At 32.1% G+C, this 21753-nt stretch overlaps 6 protein-coding genes across 11 annotated transcripts in view; 4 read left to right on the plus strand and 2 right to left on the minus strand.

Annotated features, from left to right (window-relative positions):
• LOC108738579 (protein bicaudal D) overlaps positions 1-9249 on the plus strand; it is a 13293-nt gene extending 4044 nt beyond the window's left edge. The window contains exons 8-11 of the mRNA XM_025977626.1: positions 5749-5804; positions 6003-6227; positions 6312-6569; positions 6930-9249. Of these exons, the coding sequence (XP_025833411.1) occupies positions 5749-5804; positions 6003-6227; positions 6312-6569; positions 6930-7183 (793 nt within the window). The 3' untranslated portion in view covers positions 7184-9249. The remainder of the gene's footprint in view (positions 1-5748; positions 5805-6002; positions 6228-6311; positions 6570-6929) is intronic.
• Positions 1496-3086, minus strand: LOC108738608 (26S proteasome regulatory subunit 6A-B). Its single transcript, XM_018472100.2, has 3 exons — positions 2364-3086; positions 1942-2313; positions 1496-1885 (listed from the first exon to the last, which is right to left on the minus strand). The coding sequence occupies exons 1-3, from the start codon at positions 2989-2991 to the stop codon at positions 1602-1604; spliced, it is 1284 nt and encodes a 427-aa protein (XP_018327602.1). The 5' UTR covers positions 2992-3086; the 3' UTR covers positions 1496-1601.
• On the plus strand, positions 3371-5745 carry LOC108738639 (probable glucosamine 6-phosphate N-acetyltransferase). Of its 3 annotated transcripts, none has more exons than XM_018472153.2 (5): positions 3371-3503; positions 3950-4004; positions 4136-4355; positions 4945-5134; positions 5198-5745. In XM_018472153.2, exons 2-5 carry the CDS (start codon positions 3987-3989, stop codon positions 5373-5375), a joined length of 606 nt encoding a protein of 201 aa, XP_018327655.1. In that variant the 5' UTR covers positions 3371-3503; positions 3950-3986; the 3' UTR covers positions 5376-5745. The 3 variants fall into 3 exon arrangements, with proteins under 3 accessions (XP_018327655.1, XP_018327663.1, XP_018327671.1); XM_018472161.2 differs by having other exon boundaries at positions 3960-4004; XM_018472169.2 differs by lacking the exon at positions 3371-3503 and adding an exon at positions 3719-3873.
• Positions 9250-9555: 306 nt separating the features above from the next.
• On the plus strand, positions 9556-18600 carry LOC108738616 (sex peptide receptor-like). 3 transcript variants are annotated; one of them, XM_018472129.2, is made up of 6 exons: positions 9556-11562; positions 11852-11993; positions 12051-12574; positions 12641-13312; positions 14993-15060; positions 18512-18600. In XM_018472129.2, the coding sequence occupies exons 3-5, from the start codon at positions 12063-12065 to the stop codon at positions 15024-15026; spliced, it is 1218 nt and encodes a 405-aa protein (XP_018327631.1). In that variant the 5' UTR covers positions 9556-11562; positions 11852-11993; positions 12051-12062; the 3' UTR covers positions 15027-15060; positions 18512-18600. The 3 variants fall into 3 exon arrangements, with proteins under 3 accessions (XP_018327631.1, XP_018327613.1, XP_018327621.1); XM_018472111.2 differs by lacking the exon at positions 18512-18600 and adding an exon at positions 15900-15987; XM_018472119.2 differs by lacking the exons at positions 11852-11993; positions 18512-18600 and adding an exon at positions 15900-15987.
• On the minus strand, positions 15206-19313 carry LOC108738567 (N-terminal kinase-like protein). 2 transcript variants are annotated; one of them, XM_018472039.1, is made up of 11 exons: positions 18936-19313; positions 18649-18869; positions 18503-18593; positions 18138-18452; positions 17826-18047; positions 17533-17761; positions 17121-17312; positions 16883-17047; positions 16634-16782; positions 16210-16353; positions 15206-16095 (listed from the first exon to the last, which is right to left on the minus strand). In XM_018472039.1, the coding sequence occupies exons 1-11, from the start codon at positions 19311-19313 to the stop codon at positions 15790-15792; spliced, it is 2412 nt and encodes an 803-aa protein (XP_018327541.1). In that variant the 3' UTR covers positions 15206-15789. The 2 variants fall into 2 exon arrangements, with proteins under 2 accessions (XP_018327541.1, XP_018327549.1); XM_018472047.1 differs by having other exon boundaries at positions 16003-16095; positions 16178-16353.
• A 180-nt stretch (positions 19314-19493) lies between these two features.
• On the plus strand, positions 19494-21621 carry LOC108738633 (RAB6A-GEF complex partner protein 2). Its single transcript, XM_018472139.2, has 4 exons — positions 19494-19985; positions 20042-20316; positions 20386-20719; positions 21272-21621. Exons 1-4 carry the CDS (start codon positions 19646-19648, stop codon positions 21484-21486), a joined length of 1164 nt encoding a protein of 387 aa, XP_018327641.1. The 5' UTR covers positions 19494-19645; the 3' UTR covers positions 21487-21621.
• Positions 21622-21753: the final 132 nt, after the last annotated feature.

Genomic DNA, 21753 nt, shown 5'->3' on the forward strand with positions numbered 1-21753 from the left:
TTATGAATATAAAGATATTCCTATTCTTGTTTCATATTTTTAAAATTAACAATAATATGGTAGCTAAAAAGTTTTTATTCAAGGAGGAGGAAAAAGTGCAATAACTTTAAAATATCATTTATGATAATTACATGGTGATCAGTTAACAATTTTAAAATGATTATTTTTTTGGAAGAATATCTTTAAACAGTTGGAAACAAATTACTGACCAAATAGCAAGTGGTTTGTTTGGTTATTAAAATATAACGAAAATTTCCAAAGAAAAGAAAATGAAACTGGCGGATAATTTTAAAAAGCACCTAAAGAATTAGTAAAAGTCCTAGGACGGAAGTTACTTATTCGGTTAAAATTTGCTATAAATAAAAGTCCTAGGACTGAGGACAAAAGTTACTTGTTCAGTTGAATTTTAAAAATTTATGTTGAAATTCTTAATATGGCCAAATTCTCCTTTAACTAAAACTTGGCTAAGTTTACAATTCAATTATAACAACTTTCCATAAGGGTATATAATGTAGTGTTATTAGATTTTTTTGTAATGTATGTTAAACATTTCTGGTCTCTTTCATGTGTAAACCGACTGATATTAGTTATTTATAACATACTATTTGATAAGTAGCTGAAGCATTTGTTGTAGTCTTGTAATGTTAAATTTGGAAGGATGAGTTTGTAATTTAGTAATGGTACACGATATTTATAGATAGTCGATGTTCATTCCGTAGGTTCGAAAGTCCACAAAAAAATTTCTTTTGTATTTTTCCGAGCCCGTCGACCCACGGAAAAAAGACCCGTCCCTCGTTATTATGAAATGCTCCAAAAATTCTACAACGTTTTTTGTAACCGTTGTGTGATAACAACACTTGTAACAATTAATTATTACTGTACTACTAGCTATCGTTCAAGTGTGTTACACTCTAGTACCTAATATAAGTGATAATGGTATTTGGCAGCTAATTGCAGCCTTTACTTTCCAATTGGACTTTTTATTGTCGTTACTATTATAATCAGTACTATTATTTTTTAAAGGGCCATTGCTACACCAATGCCTTGAATGAAAATAGTGAGACCATATTTTTCATCGATTTTTTAAATGAGCATATCGGTTTCTTTTAATTCGGCATTGGTGTTTGGAGCCTCTATCATCAAATGAAACCCTAACTATACCTAAATTTATTTTAATTAATGCATGTTATTTAATGTATTTTTAATAAAATATTAACTTATACCGTTCTTATCAAAGTTATTGCCTTTATTTTCACACAAGGGTTAAAGAGGCAATAAAACTTTTTTGTTCGAAATTGTAAGATAATCTAATTCATTTTATAATGTTATACGCAAAAGCGATCAAATATTTAAATTCTTTTGTCAATTATTGGTACATTCAGTTATTTCAGGCTCTATCTACATTTGCCTATTTTGAAAATATGTATATATTATAAAAAAAATAGCAGGCTATTTAGGAAACTTCTTATTTTTATTTTATTAAATTAAAATTCAAATACAACTATTGTAATCGCGAAAAATGCAAATTAATCTATTCATTAATTAATTATGATATCTGCATACACATCGAGATTTTTAAAATGACTTTAAAATTATTAATTTTAAGCGTAATAATTTAGGTTCGCCTTTTTCTTTGCTTGTACCTCCATTATCGCGTCCATGTAGTCTTCATGGGTTACAACAGTGGCGTTTCGTCGCAGTGCTATCATACCTGCTTCAACGCATACCGCTTTACATTGGGCTCCATTAAAATCGTCAGTTGTACGAGCCAATTCTTCAAAATTAACATCGGGACTTACTGTCATTTTTCGTGAATGAATTTGCATTATTCTAGCTCTGGCCTCTTCATTTGGATGTGGGAATTCTATTTTACGATCGAGACGACCTTAAAAAGAAAAATTAATTAGTTCATAATTCATATTATAATTACATGAACAATACCTGATCTTAAAAGTGCAGGATCCAAAATATCAACTCGATTGGTGGCTGCAATAACTTTAATATCTGCAGTAGAACTAAAGCCATCAAGCTGGTTTAAAAGTTCCAACATTGTTCTTTGTACCTCTCTATCACCAGCTTTTTCTGAATCAAATCTCTTTGTTCCAATAGCATCAAGTTCATCTATAAATATAATTGCAGGAGCTTTTTCCTTAGCTAATGCAAAAGCATCTCGAACCAATTTAGCTCCATCTCCTATGAACATCTGTACTAGTTGAGGTCCTGCTAGTTTGAGAAATGTTGATTTGGTTTGTGCAGCACATGCCCTGGCTAATAGCGTTTTGCCAGTACCAGGAGGACCATACAGTAAGACCCCTAAAGATAATAAGTTTAGTATTAACAATAGAAACATTTTTCTTAATTACCTTTAGGTGGATGAATCCCTAGGTTTATAAACTTTTCTTTATGGGTCATAGGTAATACAACAGCTTCTATTAATTCCTGTATTTGCTTATCAAGACCACCTATATCTGAATATTGTTCGGTTGGTCTTTCATCGACTTCCATAGCTTTAACTCTAGCATCATATTCAGCAGGCAGAGTTTCTAGTATTAGATATGAATCCTTATTAACACCCACTAAGTCTCCTGGTTTTAATTTTTCTTCGTCAACTAGGCCAATTACTGGTAAGAAATAAGTCTGACGAGTAGATGTCTTAACTACTGCACATTTCCCTTTTCTTTGTGCATCTAAATCCACAACTGCCCCATCCTCTTCTTCTTCTTGAGGATCAACATCCAATAATTCTATCACATTTGAAACGAGATATGGAAGAGTCTTGTTTACTTTAATTTTTTCTGTATTTTCTTTAATTTTTTCATTTTGAGCTTGCAACTCATGGTTGATCCTCATAACCTCACTCTTCATAATTTTGATTTCATTGTCCAGAAGTCTAGTTCGACTTACTATTTCATCGGTAGACATACGCAGAACTTCTTCGCCCAGGGCTTCTTCTCCATCATCCCAAATCGCTTTATCTTCAAGGGTGGACATTTTTAAAGAAATCCCTTTCTTCAGAGAAACACCAACCAACCACAAAACATGCACAAAACTTCAACAAAAACAAACTCTCTCGCCTTTGCACTTGACAAAAATAGTCTCATAGATATATTACGTATAAATATGGATCACAGTTGAGTTCATGTCGGTTTTAAAATGCTATTAATGATAGAACATTCAATTAAGCAGTTTAATTACTCTTCATGTATCTACAATAAATAAGCAAACGTGCTAGTTCATATATGGAAATTATGCATAAAATGTTAAAGAAATATTTATTCCAAAATAATTGAGCAATTGATTGCAGACGATTATACAGACACCACATAACGTCAAGAAAATGTCAAGCAATGGCCAAGAATGCCTATGGTCAAGAATTCAAAATGTCAAACAATGTCAGAATATGAATAGCGTGCATTGCAGTGATTTTAATTTAAATTAAGTTAAAATTACTTTTTAAAAGTGTATTGTACTACGTAAGCTATTTAGGATATAATTTTTTAAAGGTAATATTCTTCATTTTTTCGTGCTGCACTATTAGACAAAAGTACAATATTTATGAAAATCAGGAAATTTAATGTTTATACAACATTTCTTTATTATCAAGTGATTTGCTCAGTAACATTTATCTAATAACTGATGGTGTGAATTTACTAGTAAAATTATTATGTAAAGTTATAATTCTCTACGTTTGTTATTTACTTTGTTAATGGTCAGTTATGAGTTTTTTTTTTAAATATTTAACACTAACTTTAATGAGAAAAAGCAAGTATGTAGGATATAAAAATATATTTACTATTTGTACCATATGTTAGTGTAAGTCTGTGTTACTCAATATGCCAAAGAAATATTGAGATGTGAAAGTAGTTTTCCAAGGTAATCTAATTTCATGTAGCAATTTGAATGGTTAACAAATTATAATTTTATCAGAAACTTACAATAGGTGACACAGTTTGTTTCAGTTGTCGCATTTCTGAAGTTTAAGCCACATGGGGGCTTCAAAAAAGGTATGTAATTTTTAATTGAATTATTTGATGGTTATTTTAATTAAATATTAATTGCAAATGTGCAAATCTGTGCTACAAACGCTTATTTTAAAAAGAAATAACCATAATTGATTGACTGTTTGTATTTTTAGAATCCCCAGAGTGGGAATTATTTATATAATCCAGCACTCCTACAAAATTTAGATTGGGAAAGTGTAAGGGGCTACTTGAATCCATTTATAACAAATGAAAATCCCGGTGAACCATGGCTTTTGGTAAGACCTTTACAACTAGAAGACTATGATAAAGGACTTCTTCAAATATTATCGCAATTAACAACTGTAGGAAATATACCAAGATCAGCATTTGAACGTAGGTACTTCTTTAAATCTTTCAAATCTGTTTAACTATGACAATTATATTTTTACGTTTCCATATGGTTGCTTTTACTATAAAGGTTCTTTAAAAAAATTGGGATATCATAAAACTTGAATAGCTGTGTTTAGAAAGGACTACATTATCTGAAAAACTTATCAGTTAAGATAAGATATAATCGGTAAAACTTCATGATTTCTGATGCCCATTTTTACAGAGAAATTGGAAATTTTAATTGATAGCAGTAATTTGCTACTTAATAAATCTTCCATTTTTTTATTTGCTGGATTGATAAATAATGTATTTGCTTGTTATTCATAAATTATTTTTATCAGAAAGAGTTTTTGATCAAAACTAAATTAATGTAATTTGGAGAAGGAAAGTGGAATAAATGGAATTCTATTGAAATGTGGTAGCTGTTGACCTTCTAGAAGGTTGTAATTGAAATAAAAAGAATTAGTTAACTATGACCTTCATAATGCACAGTTTAATTTAGTTTATAAAATATAACATATTTAGAATACCTTGTCAATTTATCTAAACATTTTAATTACTATACTATTGAATTTCTGTTTTCTTTTATCAGGTCAGTTCTGGGAAATGATGAAAGCAGGAGGCTATTATGTTACTGTAATAGAAGATACTCGTGATAGAAAAATAATAGGGGCAGCTACCCTAATTACCGAGTATAAATTCATTCACGACTGTGGTCTTAGGGGAAGATTAGAAGATGTCGTAGTAAATAATACTTATAGGGGAAAACAATTAGGAAAATTGTAAGAAAAGCTCTAATGTTATAAATTAATATTGTATAGTTGTTACTTACTATTTTTTTATAGGATAGTACTAACAGTATCCTTATTAGCGAAGAAGTTGGGCTGTTACAAGATGTCTCTAGACTGTAAAGATCCTCTTATTCCTTTCTATAAAGGAATTGGTTACAAAATCGAACCCGGGAATTCTAATTCCATGATAATCCGCTACGAAACGCCTACGGCTTCGGGGGGTCCCTCCTGACAATTAGCCGCTAACACTAGTTATCCTAAATCCAAGCTTTAAAAAGGGATTTTTACTGCATTTAGTGAATACTTTGCAATCAATTAAGTGAAGTATGCATTAAATCAGTGAAATTTCTTTTGCGTCCCTTTGTATTTAGTTTTTTCCTTAGATTCTTTTAGTGTTTGCTATTTTTATGTTAATATTTGTCACGCTTTAAATCTTCTGTTAATGTTTGTCCTATTGTGGGTGTTTTTAAATGTTTGTGTTCTTCGTAACATTCCTTAATGTTTGTCTATCGGTTTCTTAAATCAAATGTTCCTTTAATTTTTAATTTTCATAATTTTTGCCAGTTCATGGTTCTATAAAAAATTCTTACTTTTTTTAATACNTTTAACGGAAAGACTCCAGATCGTGTTGTATTGGAACATGAAAAGGGAATGACGCCTGGTGAGAATTATTTAAAAGATTTCAATTTAAATTTTCTTCGTCTTTATTGATATTCATCTTTCTTTTATGTGGCTGTCTTTTAAATTACATTTAATCAGATAGCCAGTTTCATCTTTAAAACATTAACAGAATATTTAAAAAAAAATAACGACCTTTCTGATTTTACCGTACAATAGTGAAAATATTTCTTTTTTACAGTGTGTGAAACTGCTAGACCAATTTGTGAAATGTCGAAGATAGAGATGCTTCGAAGCAAACTGAAAAGTGACATTCCTCTGAACGACTTGGACAGTTTGAACGACACTGAAAATGTAGCCAAACAGGTCGGCATCATTATTGACCAAGTGAAACATCTCCGTACTGCCATAGAAAGCACCATTGACATGTCTAAGAAGAAAGAACATACAACAGAAAAATACGACTGTAAATATCTGCTTCAACTTGATCTGTTTTTTACATAAGTAGTTATTAATGGTTGGAGTTGTTATATTCTTTTGCTTGTTGCAGCTATTAAAGATGAAAATGCAGAGGCCGAAATAGCCGAACTGCAGGAACAAGTAATCCGTCTGAAAAGTTTGTTGTCCACAAAAAGGGAGCAAATTGCTACACTTCGTACCGTCCTTAAATCTAACAAGAACACTGCTGAGGTAGCACTCAATAATTTGAAGGCCAAATATGAAAATGAAAAGACTATTGTGTCTGAAACTATGATGAATTTGAGAAACGAATTAAGGCATCTTAAAGAAGATGCTGCAACATTCTCAAGTGAGTACTTTACCCTTAACACATAAATAATTTACATTCGGTGTAAAATCAGGGGAAGAATGGAAAATATGTATAATTTCCTATTCACATACACTTCATAATCCATTTACTATATAAAGAATTTCAAAGGAGTTCTAATTTTGTAGAAGTTTCCTCTTACGATATTCTACTACTACAAACATTTTTTTAGGGAATTAAATTCTGTCTTTGTAAGTTCTATATTTTTTTAAACATAAAATTTTAAAATTAAAAATATGTAAGCTCGATTGTTTTAGGATATGAAGTTTTTAATGTAACTTGGCTATCAAATGTTACACGTAATAGTTTAAATTTAGGAGCCATTTAACACTTTTTTTGTAGGTTTGAGGGCGATGTTTGCCGCTCGTTGCGAAGAGTACGTGACGCAAGTTGACGAACTTCAGCAGCAACTCAATGCGGCCGAAGAGGAAAAGAAAACATTGAACCAACTTCTTCGGCTGGCGGTTCAGCAAAAGTTAAGTTTAACGCAACGGTTGGAGGACCTCGAAGTCGATCGAGAGATACGTAATGCTCGGCGTCCAGGTGTCCGTAATTACCAGAGAGGTGGTGGCCGTTCTACCCGTGACATGTTCTAGCCCAGATCACGCCCCTTCGTTTACCTGGTTGCGTTCATCACGACGCTATTTAAATTGTAAACCGTGTGCATTCTCTTGCACGAAACGGCAAACGGAGCTCCAACAACCATTAACCGACGCGAAGGTCACACCTGTTTATGGAATGAAAGACAAAAAAAAGGACGTCTGGTTCATCTCAAAAGAACGTATTAAGGAGTAAAATACGTCAGTACAGGTATTTGTTATGTGTATTACTAACCTTCCCCATTTTATCTTGGGAAAATTCTTTATTATTTATTGTTGTTGTTATCTACTCTGCAATGTGGCAGAATTTAAAATAGCTGCTCGTTTGATGCAAAAAAATTAAGCTGTTCCATTATAGGTGGTGGTTATTAATATTAAATGAAATAAGGATCGTCTCTATAGGTGCACAATAATAAATTCTAAAATACGAAATTAAATAGTAAATATATGCATAAATCTATATTATATATACATTTTTGACGGAGGAAACATGTAACAGTGATGCAGTGTTACATATTTGACGTTAAATGGTCCTTATTACGAACAGTAACTAAAGTATTGGTGTGATATATTCTGGAAGATGGAATGATCATCTAAAATAGTCCAATTATTGTTAACATCAAGCAAACAAATTAATAAGTTGTATGCTTGATATTTAATTATTAAATAGCTCATTTCGTACTGCTCTATGAAAGGTGAAGATGAAAAGTTCGATATTGATTACCATATTAATCATCTATATATTTTAAATCGAACTTGAACGTTTTGTAAATAAATCATACGTCCCATGTTTAACGTAATAATAATAATAATAATAATATATATATTTATGAATATAAAGATATTCCTATTCTTGTTTCATATTTTTAAAATTAACAATAATATGGTAACTAAAAAGTTTTTATTCAAGGAGGAGGAAAAAGTGCAATAACTTTAAAATATCATTTATGATAATTACATGGTGATCAGTTAACAATTTTAAAATGATTATTTTTTTGGAAGAATATCTTTAAACAGTTGGAAACAAATTACTGACCAAATGGCAAGTGGTTTGTTTGGTTATTAAAATATAACGAAAATTTCCAAAGAAAAGAAAATGAAACTGGCGGATAATTTTAAAAAGCACCTAAAGAATTAGTAAAAGTCCTAGGACGGAAGTTACTTATTCGGTTAAAATTTGCTATAAATAAAAGTCCTAGGACTGAGGACAAAAGTTACTTGTTCAGTTGAATTTTAAAAATTTATGTTGAAATTCTTAATATGGCCAAATTCTCCTTTAACTAAAACTTGGCTAAGTTTACAATTCAATTATAACAACTTTCCATAAGGGTATATAATGTAGTGTTATTAGATTTTTTTGTAATGTATGTTAAACATTTCTGGTCTCTTTCATGTGTAAACCGACTGATATTAGTTATTTATAACATACTATTTGATAAGTAGCTGAAGCATTTGTTGTAGTCTTGTAATGTTAAATTTGGAAGGATGAGTTTGTAATTTAGTAATGGTACACGATATTTATAGATAGTCGATGTTCATTCCGTAGGTTCGAAAGTCCACAAAAAAATTTCTTTTGTATTTTTCCGAGCCCGTCGACCCACGGAAAAAAGACCCGTCCCTCGTTATTATGAAATGCTCCAAAAATTCTACAACGTTTTTTGTAACCGTTGTGTGATAACAACACTTGTAACAATTAATTATTACTGTACTACTAGCTATCGTTCAAGTGTGTTACACTCTAGTACCTAATATAAGTGATAATGGTATTTGGCAGCTAATTGCAGCCTTTACTTTCCAATTGGACTTTTTATTGTCGTTACTATTATAATCAGTACTATTATTTTTTAAAGGGCCATTGCTACACCAATGCCTTGAATGAAAATAGTGAGACCATATTTTTCATCGATTTTTTAAATGAGCATATCGGTTTCTTTTAATTCGGCATTGGTGTTTGGAGCCTCTATCATCAAATGAAACCCTAACTATACCTAAATTTATTTTAATTAATGCATGTTATTTAATGTATTTTTAATAAAATATTAACTTATACCGTTCTTATCAAAGTTATTGCCTTTATTTTCACACAAGGGTTAAAGAGGCAATAAAACTTTTTTGTTCGAAATTGTAAGATAATCTAATTCATTTTATAATGTTATACGCAAAAGCGATCAAATATTTAAATTCTTTTGTCAATTATTGGTACATTCAGTTATTTCAGGCTCTATCTACATTTGCCTATTTTGAAAATATGTATATATTATAAAAAAAATAGCAGGCTATTTAGGAAACTTCTTATTTTTATTTTATTAAATTAAAATTCAAATACAACTATTGTAATCGCGAAAAATGCAAATTAATCTATNCAATCAATTAAGTGAAGTATGCATTAAATCAGTGAAATTTCTTTTGCGTCCCTTTGTATTTAGTTTTTTCCTTAGATTCTTTTAGTGTTTGCTATTTTTATGTTAATATTTGTCACGCTTTAAATCTTCTGTTAATGTTTGTCCTATTGTGGGTGTTTTTAAATGTTTGTGTTCTTCGTAACATTCCTTAATGTTTGTCTATCGGTTTCTTAAATCAAATGTTCCTTTAATTTTTAATTTTCATAATTTTTGCCAGTTCATGGTTCTATAAAAAATTCTTACTTTTTTTAATACGAAAATCCTGAAAATCAATTATCAAAAAAATAGGTACAAAGGGGACCGGGATTTTTTTTATGTATGAAAAAGTTCCCGTTGGATTTAGAATGGCAGTGTTAGCTGATGTGTTCAGGCGCGTCGGAAACGCCTCTTGGATAAGATGTTGCAATTTATTGCTAATGATAAGTGAAAAATTTTCGGGGTTTTGGTAAATAAGGTGGATTTTAATTATGTTTTTTTTGTAGTTTTATCAATGAAGTACTTAAGGTACTGTGATAAAAATGTACTTAGGAGTATACTTATTTATCATAATTGATTTTATTAGGACTTATTTGAAATTAAGTATTAATATCAACATATTGTCAGGCAACCTACCACCATAGGCCTATAATGGGTTGCCTATACCTCGCTGGTAACAACGAAGACCAGATTTCTTCGATCCACATTTGACATCAAATGTCCTGCAATAAACACTTCTTCGCAATAGTAACTATTTTCTTAAACTACTTACTCTTTAATTAACACCACTATTGCTAATTAATTATTCATTCGATACAATATCGTACACATTATTTCTTCTTCGCTCTTCTTAATTCACCTTATATCGTCTCGTAACTAGAACTCGAATTAAACTGTCTCAATCTCTTTTATTATTATTCACAGGGGCTAGACGTGTTCTAGAATTACTCCAGAATGTGGGATTTAGAAAATTTGGTCTTTGTCACTAGGTAGATCTTCGCAACCCATTAAATACCTCATGACGTATGGTGATTGTCTATATGTGACAATATATTATCACTTATACTTCATTTATTTCGTGAGTAAAAAGTAAGATTTTTTAACTGACCTGTGTTAGAAAAACGTTTGATGCTTGTAAGTCCGTTCCGTATTTGACGAAAGAAGGTGCGATTTTACGATTATAGAAGTGATTAACTAAATTAATTGATTTTATTGGAGTTTGTATAAATAGGGTCGGTCGCCGATATAATAACATAATTGCAACGACGCGACGTGACTATTTTTAATTTATGTTTAGTATGGACATCCATCACTTTGCAAGTAATTAGCCGATAAAGACCGTAATTTATCACCTTACTTTACCTAATGAACGATGTATTCTTTTGTAAAAGGTAGAAAAAAAAAACTTGCTATTTTTTATTTAAATTTTTTTTTGTTAGTAAAAAGAGTAACTTTAATTTAAATAGTATGCAATAATAAAATGTAATTTAGTGCATACATATGAGTTACATTATATATCGCATTCGATAATTATTTTGATTGATAAGAATAAATTGTATGACTTTAGTAAAGGCCAATTGGAATTCTGATATGAACGTTATTTTAATAACAAAGTTCATAGTAAAATTATATTAATTAAATGTATTAATAGCCGATACTACAAATCCTTATCTCCTATAAGTTTAATAAAGCATGAAGCTTGCGTAACGTCAATTTCGTACATATCGTTATAGTGCTGTTTATCTTGCATATTACGAACTTGCCAGCAAACTATTATTGCTGCTAATTAAAAAAAAAGCTTATTATGACTTTTTTGCAAATTACAATAAACAAAAGCAAATAAAACAAAATGTTATGTAATCACACCGGTAGGTGAATTTCGAAAAGAATCATGCGCATCTCTCGCTAATAAGGAGTTTCAAGGGATGGTTCTGCACAACACAGTTTCTTAAGTGGCAGTGCTTTTATGTGAGTTTACCGAAAGCAAAAAATATTAAGGTAGGCAGATGAACATTACGAGTTTAAATATATGTAAAAGTATTTCAATAGCATGATTTTTGTGATGCCAAAATACTTGTTTTAATTATGGTAATACAGTTTGTTCGGTATTCAAAGAAGTTTGTGGTACCTATGCATTGGTGTGTTTGTTCTTTTTTCTTTAAAGAAAGCATTACTGATTTCAAAAAATAAAACAATGTTTAATTTATTTATGTAAATTGAGTGGCAGGACTATTGGTCGAATTATTGCAAACGTTTCTGCTTTTAATACTATTTATATTATTTATAGTAAGTACATTACTAGACGATAATTTTTTTGGGTAAATATTTGAGTTGACTGTGTATCGCTTGGTGATAAAAATCTATAGACAAACATTCTATTATCACATGCGAGAGTTTCTACCGATGGAATTGAACCTAATTAATTTATTGTAATTATTTAAATTTGGTTTTATTTTAGACTAATACTAATTAAGTAACATTTTTAGATACAGCTGAGCATGGATGACTTTGGCATAATAAAATCTCTTGATCATCACTCCAATATATCACATTTTAATTATACGTTGTTAAGTATTGTGAAAGAAAAGATTCTTAACAATAGCTACGAAGACGATTCGTCGTTTACCAGTGTATGTGAAGAATGCGACAGTTGGTTCATTCAAAACTTTACAAGCACCTATGCAAAATATTATCATGGCTTTGTTGCGATAACTATTTGCATATTCGGTACAATATCCAATATACTGAATGTAACAGTTCTGAACTCAAAAGACATGGTAACCGTTCCGATAAACAGGATTTTGAAGAGCCTGGCAATTTCCGATATGCTTGTTATGGTCGAGTACATTTTCTTTGCATGGTACTACTACATACATCTACCAAAAGAGATGAATTTTCCATATTGGGGAGCTGTTTTCATATTAATACATACACATTTTACACAAATTGTTCACACCGTTTCCATCTGCCTTACTGTTACGCTTGCAACATGGAGATACATTATCATAGGGTACGTATTTATAATAATAATAAAATTTTACACTTTCACTTTATCAACTCAATTCCTAATTTTTAGATGTCCAGGAAAGAACAGCCTATTGTGTGCAGATAAACGGTGTACCATGGCAATTAATACGTGCTACGTTTTTTCTATAATTTTGTGCAGTCCTTCGTTTTTTATGTTGAAAATAAGAGCCACTACAGTAGTCGAAGATAAAGAGTACACCCTGTATCACACAGCTCTTAGTGATTTGGGGGTAGAAAATATCACATACCTTGTCGTTAACTTTTGGTTATATGCAGTCTTTATTAAACTAATTCCCTGCCTTTTATTGACTGTGATAACAATTTGGTTAATAAAAAAATTATTGAAAACCAAAAGTCGAAGACATCTTTTGAAAAATTACAATTACCGTTTAGCGCGAGGATTTAAAGAAAGAACGCATAAGAAAACGGACAAAACGACGAAAATGTTGATTGCAGTTCTCATGCTTTTCCTTTTCACCGAATTCCCCCAAGCGATTTTAGGACTCATGATGGGAATGAAAGGGAAATGCTTTTTTCTCAAGTGCTACCAAGAACTTGGCGAAGTTTTGGACATACTCGCCTTATCAAACGGTTCAATAAATTTTATTTTGTACTGCTGCATGAACAGACTTTTCAGGAAGAACTTTAAGAAAATTTTCATCACGAGCGTTTTGGTGAAGTTTCCCACCATAAGTTATGCAGCATCCGAAAATCAATCCACGTAAGTAAAACTACTGTTACATACTAGGTGTTTCAAGTCTCATCTTTGCCTTCGTTCGTTTTAGAAACGATATTAAAATTTGCAACTTGAGACTTCTGTTATTTTTACATAATTTTCTAAACAAATAAATTGCTAAATTCTTCACTAAAATAATTGCATTACATCAAACCGATACTTTGGGTATATTAAACAGTTACACTAGCAACATATTGAAACGACTTGGCGTTAAAAATAAATATTAATAGATACACGTTTTTGGTCGAGATAGTCTTTCGACTCTCCAACTACATTTACTCTTCTTCGAAGGTTGGGGGTCAGTGTTTTCAGCATTTTCACTTGTAGTGGTACCTGCATTTACTTTTTCTATTTTAGACTCATCATTATTAGCTTCATTCGTTTCGAGCGGTGGCGCATCGTTTGATTGAGGAGGAGGTTTTTTCGCTGTGCGTCTATTATATTTTAAAATGCCCTGAGGTACGCCATGTTGGTCCTTAATCAGGATTTCTTGAGGTTCTTTCGTCTCTTTTAGGCAATTACTGTTTATCGTGATTTCTTTCGTATTCGGTGCCTGAACGGTTGAGAAATTCTTACCTAGCATAAACTGTTGGGGTTGATTTGGTTGGTTAATTTTAAGAATTCCTTGCGGATTCATGGCGTACCATTCGTTTCTGTTTTGAGGATTTAAATTACATACGTTGCATTCTTTCTGTTGATTATATTGATTACTTCCGAAGTATTTCATGTTGGAGTGTTGTGGTGCTGTTTCAGGGCGATTGTAATGGGGGTATTGCATGTTACCTCGATGGGGATACATGTTATTATTAGGATGCCAACAATCTTCGCAATTATTTTGTTGTTGAGGATAGTTGTTGTAGCCGTGTGGAGTTGGCCTTTGCATATATCTGTTGTCTCCACATTGAGGATAACACGGACCTGCGAAACGATTATTGGGATTCGAGGGATACTGCTGTTGTTGGCCATAGTACTGTTGTTGAATGTTAGTCTGATATGCGTATTGTGGATTTCTGTAGGGTTGAACATGAAAATCATTACTATTACTATTGTAATTCGGGTTTTGTTGGATTAACATTTCGTGCAGCTTATCGGAGCCGGTTCTATTGATAGCCGGATGTTCAATGTTACTCCTTTGATATTTTCGGTTTTGTCCCTGATAATGATGGTGGTGTCGTTTTTCGTAGGCTTTATTAGGATGCGACACGATGCGTTTTCTCCGTGGTAATGAAGTGTCCATTTGACATTTATTCACAAAATCGTATGCCTTGTACTCCGACTTCAGAGGCATGTTGTATTTTTAGTGAAAGAGAAAAAAAACAAAAATTTTTAAATAAATAAATCAATCGCCAAAGGGGACAGTCTTAACTATCGGTGGTTAATGACGTTTGATAAATTGTCAATAACATAAAGTAAATTTATAAGCTAGTTGATTATTATTTTTTTTATTACAAACGTCATGTCTTAACGTTTTGCTCTTATATTTATATTTTAAGCTTTTGATTTCATTTCAGCAAAAATAAATAATGGAGCAATAGCTTATACTAATAATTTCAAAGAGGGCCAGTAAATTATCAGCAAGCCAGTCTAAAGTTTAAAAAAACTTTCTTTAAATATTGTTTCGTATCATGTCTTTTAGAAACTATTTATTGTTCTCGCTTTTTGCAGGACCACTGCTATTACTATCACCACTGAACAATGAGAAAAATGTTGCAGAATTTGCAGAATCCTCAAAGGTACTAGTCACTGATTATTTACCATTATCACTATTTAATTAATTAATAATCACTTATTTAAGAATAAATCGTATTAAAAATATATAAGTGCTCTGTAAAATAAATGTATGTGATGTTATCATGTGCGCACGTTAATTTAAAAAAATTAAATTCATAAGGCTCTTTTAATAATAAAATTCATTTTGGTACAGATTTCATAACTAAAAATTACAAGTATAAATGTTGCAATTAAATTATAGTTAATAATAATCTAGTTAAAATCGTCAGTGACCTTAAAATATAGAAGGTAAAACGTCAACAGTATAAATATCTAAAAGTATAAACATTTCCAAAAATTAAAGACAAATAATTAAATCTCACATTGAGTAAATATACACATCTGTGAAATCACCTTTCTCACTTCACCATTGACATAATGTTTTTTAATCTCAAAGATAAATTACCCAGTAAAATGCTGGTAGATATGTTGATAAAAAATATACAAATTGTCCGACAAATTAAATAACAAAATAACTAAAGCACATATTAAGTTTAAAAGTTCAGTTGTTAAATGAAGAATAAAATATTAACAAACTCAGAAATATCTTTAGAACTAGGTAATTTTCATTTTCTGTTCGGACATTAAACGGGAGCGGCGCAATATTATTATAATAGCAAACACTTACCAACATAAAGGTGACGCGGTCTTGGAAGAAAAAGTTAGACCAGTCTTTGAGGCTCTAGGTCCGTTTAAATCTTCTTCGTGCCGAGTTTCATCGGACCAGTGGTACCTCGACTGGCTCGACGGGCTTCCAACTCCTTTTGACGCATTAATTTACGTTCCTCCCTCTTTTTCTTAGCTTCCTCGAGCTTTGAATTGGCGCCATTGTGGTTACTGACATCGTCCATTGGCTCAAAATCTGTATCGTTCCAGCCTGAATTCGTCAACTTCCGATTCACTACCGACTGACTATGATCTTGATGAGTTTCGGGCACCGGATTAAATTCACTAGTATTCCACGTTTCCGAAGGAGATGTCACGCCTGTCTCCGATTCCTAAAGGAATAATGAATAAAAACGTAAATAAAAATTTTAACTGGAATAAACAAAATTTAGAGTTGTTATTGTGGAAACAAACATTTCAACGCGAGTTGTTTAATGCAATCTTACTGGCTCTTCTTCGAGACTTCCCCACTCTTCATTGTCCCAGCCGTCAGTAGTTCTAGCAGGCGCTGACCCGGAAGGAGGGCTTGTAGGATCACTGGTACCACCCCCTCCGCCACTTCCGCTACTGCTTTGCATTTGACCTCCCGTCTAAAATAAAAAAATATACAATTATATCGTTATTCAAGAAATAAACTAAAATAACAAAACCCAACAAATGTACTACTAATAACAGCACGGCTCCATATGGGCGCGAAACGTGAACGGTGGGCTCTATGGTAGTCAATAAGGAAAGGAGAGAATAATGGAAGGACTAGTTAGAGACATGTTAGAAGTAAAAACAGTAGTGTAGAGGGGCAGAGGAAGACCTAGATTAGACTACAGTTCCGAAAAAGAAAAGGATGTAGGATATTTCAGTTTTTATTATTACCTCCATATCGCCCCAATTTTCTTCTCCCCAGTTGTCGTAATCATAATCAGAAACTGACTCGTTCCCCCTGCTGCCTTCTTCATGTTCGAGGGACGTCATTGACGTGACGCTTGAGGTTGTAGTAGATAAGCTGCTACTGGATGGTTGTTCTAATGATATAAAACAAAAGGAAAACAATTAAGTAGCAAAACTAACACATTATTGCTAATGAATGACCAAACAAGTACATTATATGAATGAGTAATTTACCTAAAGAAGCCGGTTTACTGAGGATTTTGCTGGCCATTGGAGTCATGGATTTAGCAGTATCTGACTGACTTCTATAAAATTTAGCAGTTACCGCGGTTACTGCCCAACCTGCCCACGTAGCCGCTGCATTACTTAAACTGGGCGTTGCTGTATTCACGTCTGCTTCTGAGGTAAATATAGAAAACAGTTTCAACATAATTTATTACTACTACTACTACTATTATCTTATAAAACTTACCCATACTTTCGCGTAGACTTGGATCTTCGGATACCTTTTCTAATTTACCAAGAAATCCTTTAATCGTTCGAAATACCGAATCCCTCACCGACTTTTCCGGATCCATCGTCAGTTGACAGAGAGCAGGAAGAATTCTTGTTGAAACTTCAGAAAGTAGGTAATACTGTTGAGTTGCAGCAAGTGCAAGAACTCCTACAATCACAAAAAAGCACTAAAACGTTACTATTGTCTTCTTTACTTGTTGTTTGTTTCAAGTGCGCACTTCTACAAAATCAGCACCGTCAATAATTTAAATTCTATAAAAAATAAATAAATAGTAAGTCAAAAAAATATTTAACTGAATAAATAGCGGCTATTAACGATTAACGTTTTCGATTTAACGTGAACTTAATATACAATAGTCAAAATTAACCTGCGTTTCTAGCTGGTGGAAAAGGGTCTCTCATGGCCCTAACAAAAGCAGAAATGAGTACTTTTTGTCTTATCTGTGGATGAAGATGTTGTGCAATTTTTCCTAAGCACACGGTCGTGTTTGTTCTTATCCCTCCTTGGTCGTCTTTAGCCTGGAGTCTCGCAAAGTGTCGTAAAACTTCAACGTTCAGGTTGTTATAATTTAACTTAGGTGCTAAATGTATCACAGACTGCAAAAGTATTATAAAACAAATTAGTTGATTTAATTAGTGTTTTATCTTCCACTTATCTTACTTTAACAGTCTGTTCTCGAATAGTTGGATTTGTGTCCATAAAACCGTTGGCCACCTGGGGAAATATCTGATCGTTCACGGTAACCGATTGCAAATGACCTATAAAGTGCTCCAACTGCATAAGTAGTCGAGACCTCGTTGCCCTGTCATTACTAGCGAACAATTTCACCACACAAGGTACAATTTTCTTCTGGTAATCTATTTCATCTAATAATCTTCCAAGCTGAAATTTTATGTAATTTTTATCCAAATATTTTCATAAATTAAAACAATATACACTTCTTATAATAGTAAGTAAAATATTATAGGGCACCTTAAACATGGGTGCTAAGACAGCAGATCCTGCATCTCCATATTCAAAAGCAGTTATCAATTGAGGTAATATCTTGTGTTTGCAAATATTATCAGGAAAGTTATCCAAGTGTGGTGTAAGATTAGAAAAAAATCTATTTTTTTCATTTTTATCCTTAATTTGAATTTCTTCTAAAAAGAGCAGGGTGTCTACCAGGTCATTTTTAAAATACCCTCCTAATTTTCGACAACGGGTTATAATGTCAGCGGGGTTAGGTCTAGAGGCAGGATTAGCACCAACTAATTCACAATATAAAGGACTAAGTTGTTTTGGTATCTGTAATATAAGAGATAGACACAAGATGAATAAATTTACACACACTTTACTCTTTCCAGGTTCTTTAATGATGACTGTTGCTGCAAAGGTCCATTAAAAACTTCCCAAATTAAACATCCTAGGCCCCACATATCAGAAGAACTGCAATTTAAACCGGTTAGTTTTGTAAATTTTGTAATAAAAAGTCAATTTGTACCATTTCGTAATTTGACGCTGTTTATTGGGATCACTTTTTTCTGGAGGATCATATATTTCTAAAGAAGGAATTATTTTTATTGAACCAAAGTTATCTTGTGTGTTGCCTACATATTCTACTCCACCTAACTTCCATTCTCCAGCTGTATTCACAAAAATTGACCAAATATTAACGTTGTTATGCCGTAGGTTACCATCATTATTTAAAAAAGATAATGCTCTCTAAAATATGTTTTAGCATAATTTTGACTCCTAAGAATTACTATCTATTTGTAATTATTTACTCACAGTTATTTGGAAAATTCCCCATGCAGTGTACAAGTCTTTCTGTGCATCATTAATTTTTAATTTCTCTAAATGAAAAGCCAGTGGTTCAACATATTCTGTAGCTAAGTAAAGTACCTTATCCGATTCCAAGCTATCTAAATAAGTTAAGACACTAGGGTGTCTAAGTGTTTTTAAACGTTTAACTGCCGATTTTGCTACATCCAACTGTGTTTCTGAGCCACTTTTAATATCGAAAACAAACACAGACACTTCTTCATTGGTCCCTTTTTTCTTACCCTTATGTAAAGTCCACACACTTCTTTGCTCAAAACCGGGAACAACTTCACCTATTTCAAAACCAAAATCTTTGGAAGAATCGCGGGAAAAAAAAGACCACATTGGTTTTAATGTAAATATACTTATTAATGAGAATAATTTGAACAATAATAAATAATGATTGTAGACGTTTAACCTCTTAAAGTGACATAAACCGTTTGTTTTATCAGCAATGCAGGTTTGACGTTTAATAAAACTTTTGCAACTACCTCCAGTAGTTCAAATTTGCCAATCGTTAATCAATTTAATTTGATCTACCAGCATTTAAATGTCAAAATAATGCTTTACTTTTTACTTGTTAGTAAAAACAGTTAAAAAACTGCAAGTGTTTTATAGTTTTTTAGTTTATTCCGTTGTTTAAGATTATCTTAATAGTAAATAATTAGGAGCCTATAATGCTGGAGATAACAGTGCGATTAATACATGGTCCAGTTTATCTTTCTGGAGAGACGGTTGAGTGCACAATTTCTGTTACGCATCCTCTATCACCATCACATAAAGTTTCTCAAAGTCATAACGATATTTTTGAAAGTTTGGCATGGGCTTCAGCTCAAATACAGTGTATTTGTACTACAGACGCTCGGGTCAATAAAAAAGAGGACAATTTAAATTATGAATTTGCCCTGAACAGCACAGCTCTATCAACCTCATCAGAAGGTGGGCAAATCGTTGTTTCAACAAAACCGAGAATACTTTTCTGTGATCTCCAACTATCACCAGGGCAGGCAAAGACATGTGAGTCTGTGACTATGATTTACTGTGTAGCAACTGTTGTTATTTTTCATTAACAGATGTGTTTAGAGAAAAGATTCCTAGTGATTCACCACCCTCCTATAGAGGTCAGTTGGTGAAGTATTCTTATAAAATTTTGATTGGTACTCAAAGGGTTAACTGCCCTGTTAAATTATTAAAAGTACCCATTAGGGTTCTCCCTGTAAGTACAAGTGCCCTGAATGAATTAGGAGGGTTTTGCAATGATACAACTGAAGATTTAGCTCCAGCAAATCCTTTTTTAGAAGTTAGACAAAAAGAAACTCCATTTGATATTACACTCCAAACATTACAGGTAATATTTACTCTAGTTCCTCTTGAAAGAACTTGGTATGAGAAGTATGTAATTTTTCTACTGTTTTAGAATATAACAGCTAGAAGGAATCCTAATTTTTACATGATATCAAATACTAGAGGCAAGGTAACACGTTTTTGTTTATTTAAACCTACATACAAATTAGGGGAGGACATAATTGGTGCTTTTGACTTCACTGTGGCAACTGTACCTTGTGTGCAAGTATCAGTATCTTTGCAATGTGAAGAGGAAACTAATGTAGAACAACGAAACATAGGAAAATTGAAAAGATCTCGAATTATTACATTTAGCAAACATCATGAAGTATGTCTGGGTTTCAAATATACACAACTCATACTTCCAATTCCATTACATGTCACACCTGCATTTGCTACTCCATTAGGTAAGGCAACAGTATAGTTTTCAATTCTATCAAAAATTAATAAAAATTTATGTAATTTTAACTCAATTAACGCTATAAGTAGACTTTTAATTTGAAAGTGGATATCTTTAATTAATTTTCACAGAAACATAAACACAATACCTATATCCCAGAAGTTAAATTGAGCATTTTGTAAATTTGTTGCTTTACTAATTTCATCTTCAATTATGTTGTTTTTATTAAAGTTAATTAACAAATCTTTTACAATAAACTACACAAAATTGTATCTTTTGAGAGTCATAAATACAATTAGGAAATTTTGCGGGTTGTATAACATTTTTTGCACTTTGGATTTATTTCACCTTTCAAATTAAAAGCCAATAAACAATTGTTTTCGTGGGTTAAAGGTATGTAACAAACGAAAGGTACATGTGTTCAAATATGCAGAAAATTCGGAAAACCCCGAAAGGTTCATCAGGGATGTTTGAGTAAATTAACTGATCGTGGTTTGTTTAATTAATGCTTGGTCAGTGATTACTAACGAGAAATCTATCATGTTTGATATAATTTTAGTTAGTTTAAAATGGAGGTTGCACTTTGAATTTGTTACTACAATGAGCAAGACCCTAGAAGGTCCTGATTTAAATCAGGCTGGTTGGCAAGCCCCCACAGAACTACCAATTGAAACTATGGTGTGGAGTTTACCAATTAATCTTTTTTCTACTACCCCCGCCCAAGTAGCTCAAGGACTTCAAACTAATAATATACAACGACTGATAATTAGATAAGTTCTTGGTTGTATAAATTACTATAATTGTTAGGTGTTTCTCCTCAATTAAGAATTTGTACGCTCTTTATTTCAATCGCTACTCAGAAACTGTTACTAAAGGACCTCAGTGTATTAAAGTAGCTGTGAGTCGTCACATGCAAAGATTATGTACTTATAAATATACTGAAACCTTTTTTGAAAACGAAGGAGGCAACACTGTTACTTTGTAGAGCGGTGGGTTGCCTATATGGCAGACGACGATACTACATTTAATAATTTAAATCAT

The sequence above is a fragment of the Agrilus planipennis genome, unplaced genomic scaffold (genome assembly GCF_000699045.2).
Source record: "Agrilus planipennis isolate EAB-ADULT unplaced genomic scaffold, Apla_2.0 scaffold25, whole genome shotgun sequence".
NCBI lineage: Eukaryota > Metazoa > Arthropoda > Insecta > Coleoptera > Buprestidae > Agrilus > Agrilus planipennis.

Bases quoted from the DNA above. Each gene is read 5' to 3' on its own strand.
- LOC108738608 (XM_018472100.2), bottom strand. From the start codon at position 2,991: ATGTCCACCCTTGAAGATAAAGCGATTTGGGATGATGGAGAAGAAGCC. The intron at 2,314-2,363 runs GTAATTAAGAAA...TATTATCTTTAG, and splicing joins AGGGATTCATCCACCTAAAG to GGGTCTTACTGTATGGTCCT. The intron at 1,886-1,941 runs GTATTGTTCATG...TTTCTTTTTAAG, and splicing joins TCCTGCACTTTTAAGATCAG to GTCGTCTCGATCGTAAAATA.
- LOC108738639 (XM_018472153.2), top strand. The intron at 4,356-4,944 runs GTAGGTACTTCT...TTCTTTTATCAG, and splicing joins ACCAAGATCAGCATTTGAAC to GTCAGTTCTGGGAAATGATG. The intron at 5,135-5,197 runs GTAAGAAAAGCT...ATTTTTTTATAG, and splicing joins GGAAAACAATTAGGAAAATT to GATAGTACTAACAGTATCCT.
- LOC108738616 (XM_018472129.2), top strand. From the start codon at position 12,063: ATGGATGACTTTGGCATAATAAAATCTCTTGATCATCACTCCAATATA. The intron at 12,575-12,640 runs GTACGTATTTAT...CCTAATTTTTAG, and splicing joins TGGAGATACATTATCATAGG to ATGTCCAGGAAAGAACAGCC. The intron at 13,313-14,992 runs GTAAGTAAAACT...CGCTTTTTGCAG, and splicing joins GCATCCGAAAATCAATCCAC to GACCACTGCTATTACTATCA.
- LOC108738567 (XM_018472039.1), bottom strand. From the start codon at position 19,313: ATGTGGTCTTTTTTTTCCCGCGATTCTTCCAAAGATTTTGGTTTTGAA. The intron at 18,870-18,935 runs GTGAGTAAATAA...AACATATTTTAG, and splicing joins GGGGAATTTTCCAAATAACT to AGAGCATTATCTTTTTTAAA. The intron at 16,096-16,209 runs GTAAGATTGCAT...TTATTCCTTTAG, and splicing joins GAAGTCTCGAAGAAGAGCCA to GAATCGGAGACAGGCGTGAC.
- LOC108738633 (XM_018472139.2), top strand. From the start codon at position 19,646: ATGCTGGAGATAACAGTGCGATTAATACATGGTCCAGTTTATCTTTCT. The intron at 19,986-20,041 runs GTGAGTCTGTGA...TTTCATTAACAG, and splicing joins ACCAGGGCAGGCAAAGACAT to ATGTGTTTAGAGAAAAGATT. The intron at 20,317-20,385 runs GTAATATTTACT...CTACTGTTTTAG, and splicing joins TTACACTCCAAACATTACAG to AATATAACAGCTAGAAGGAA.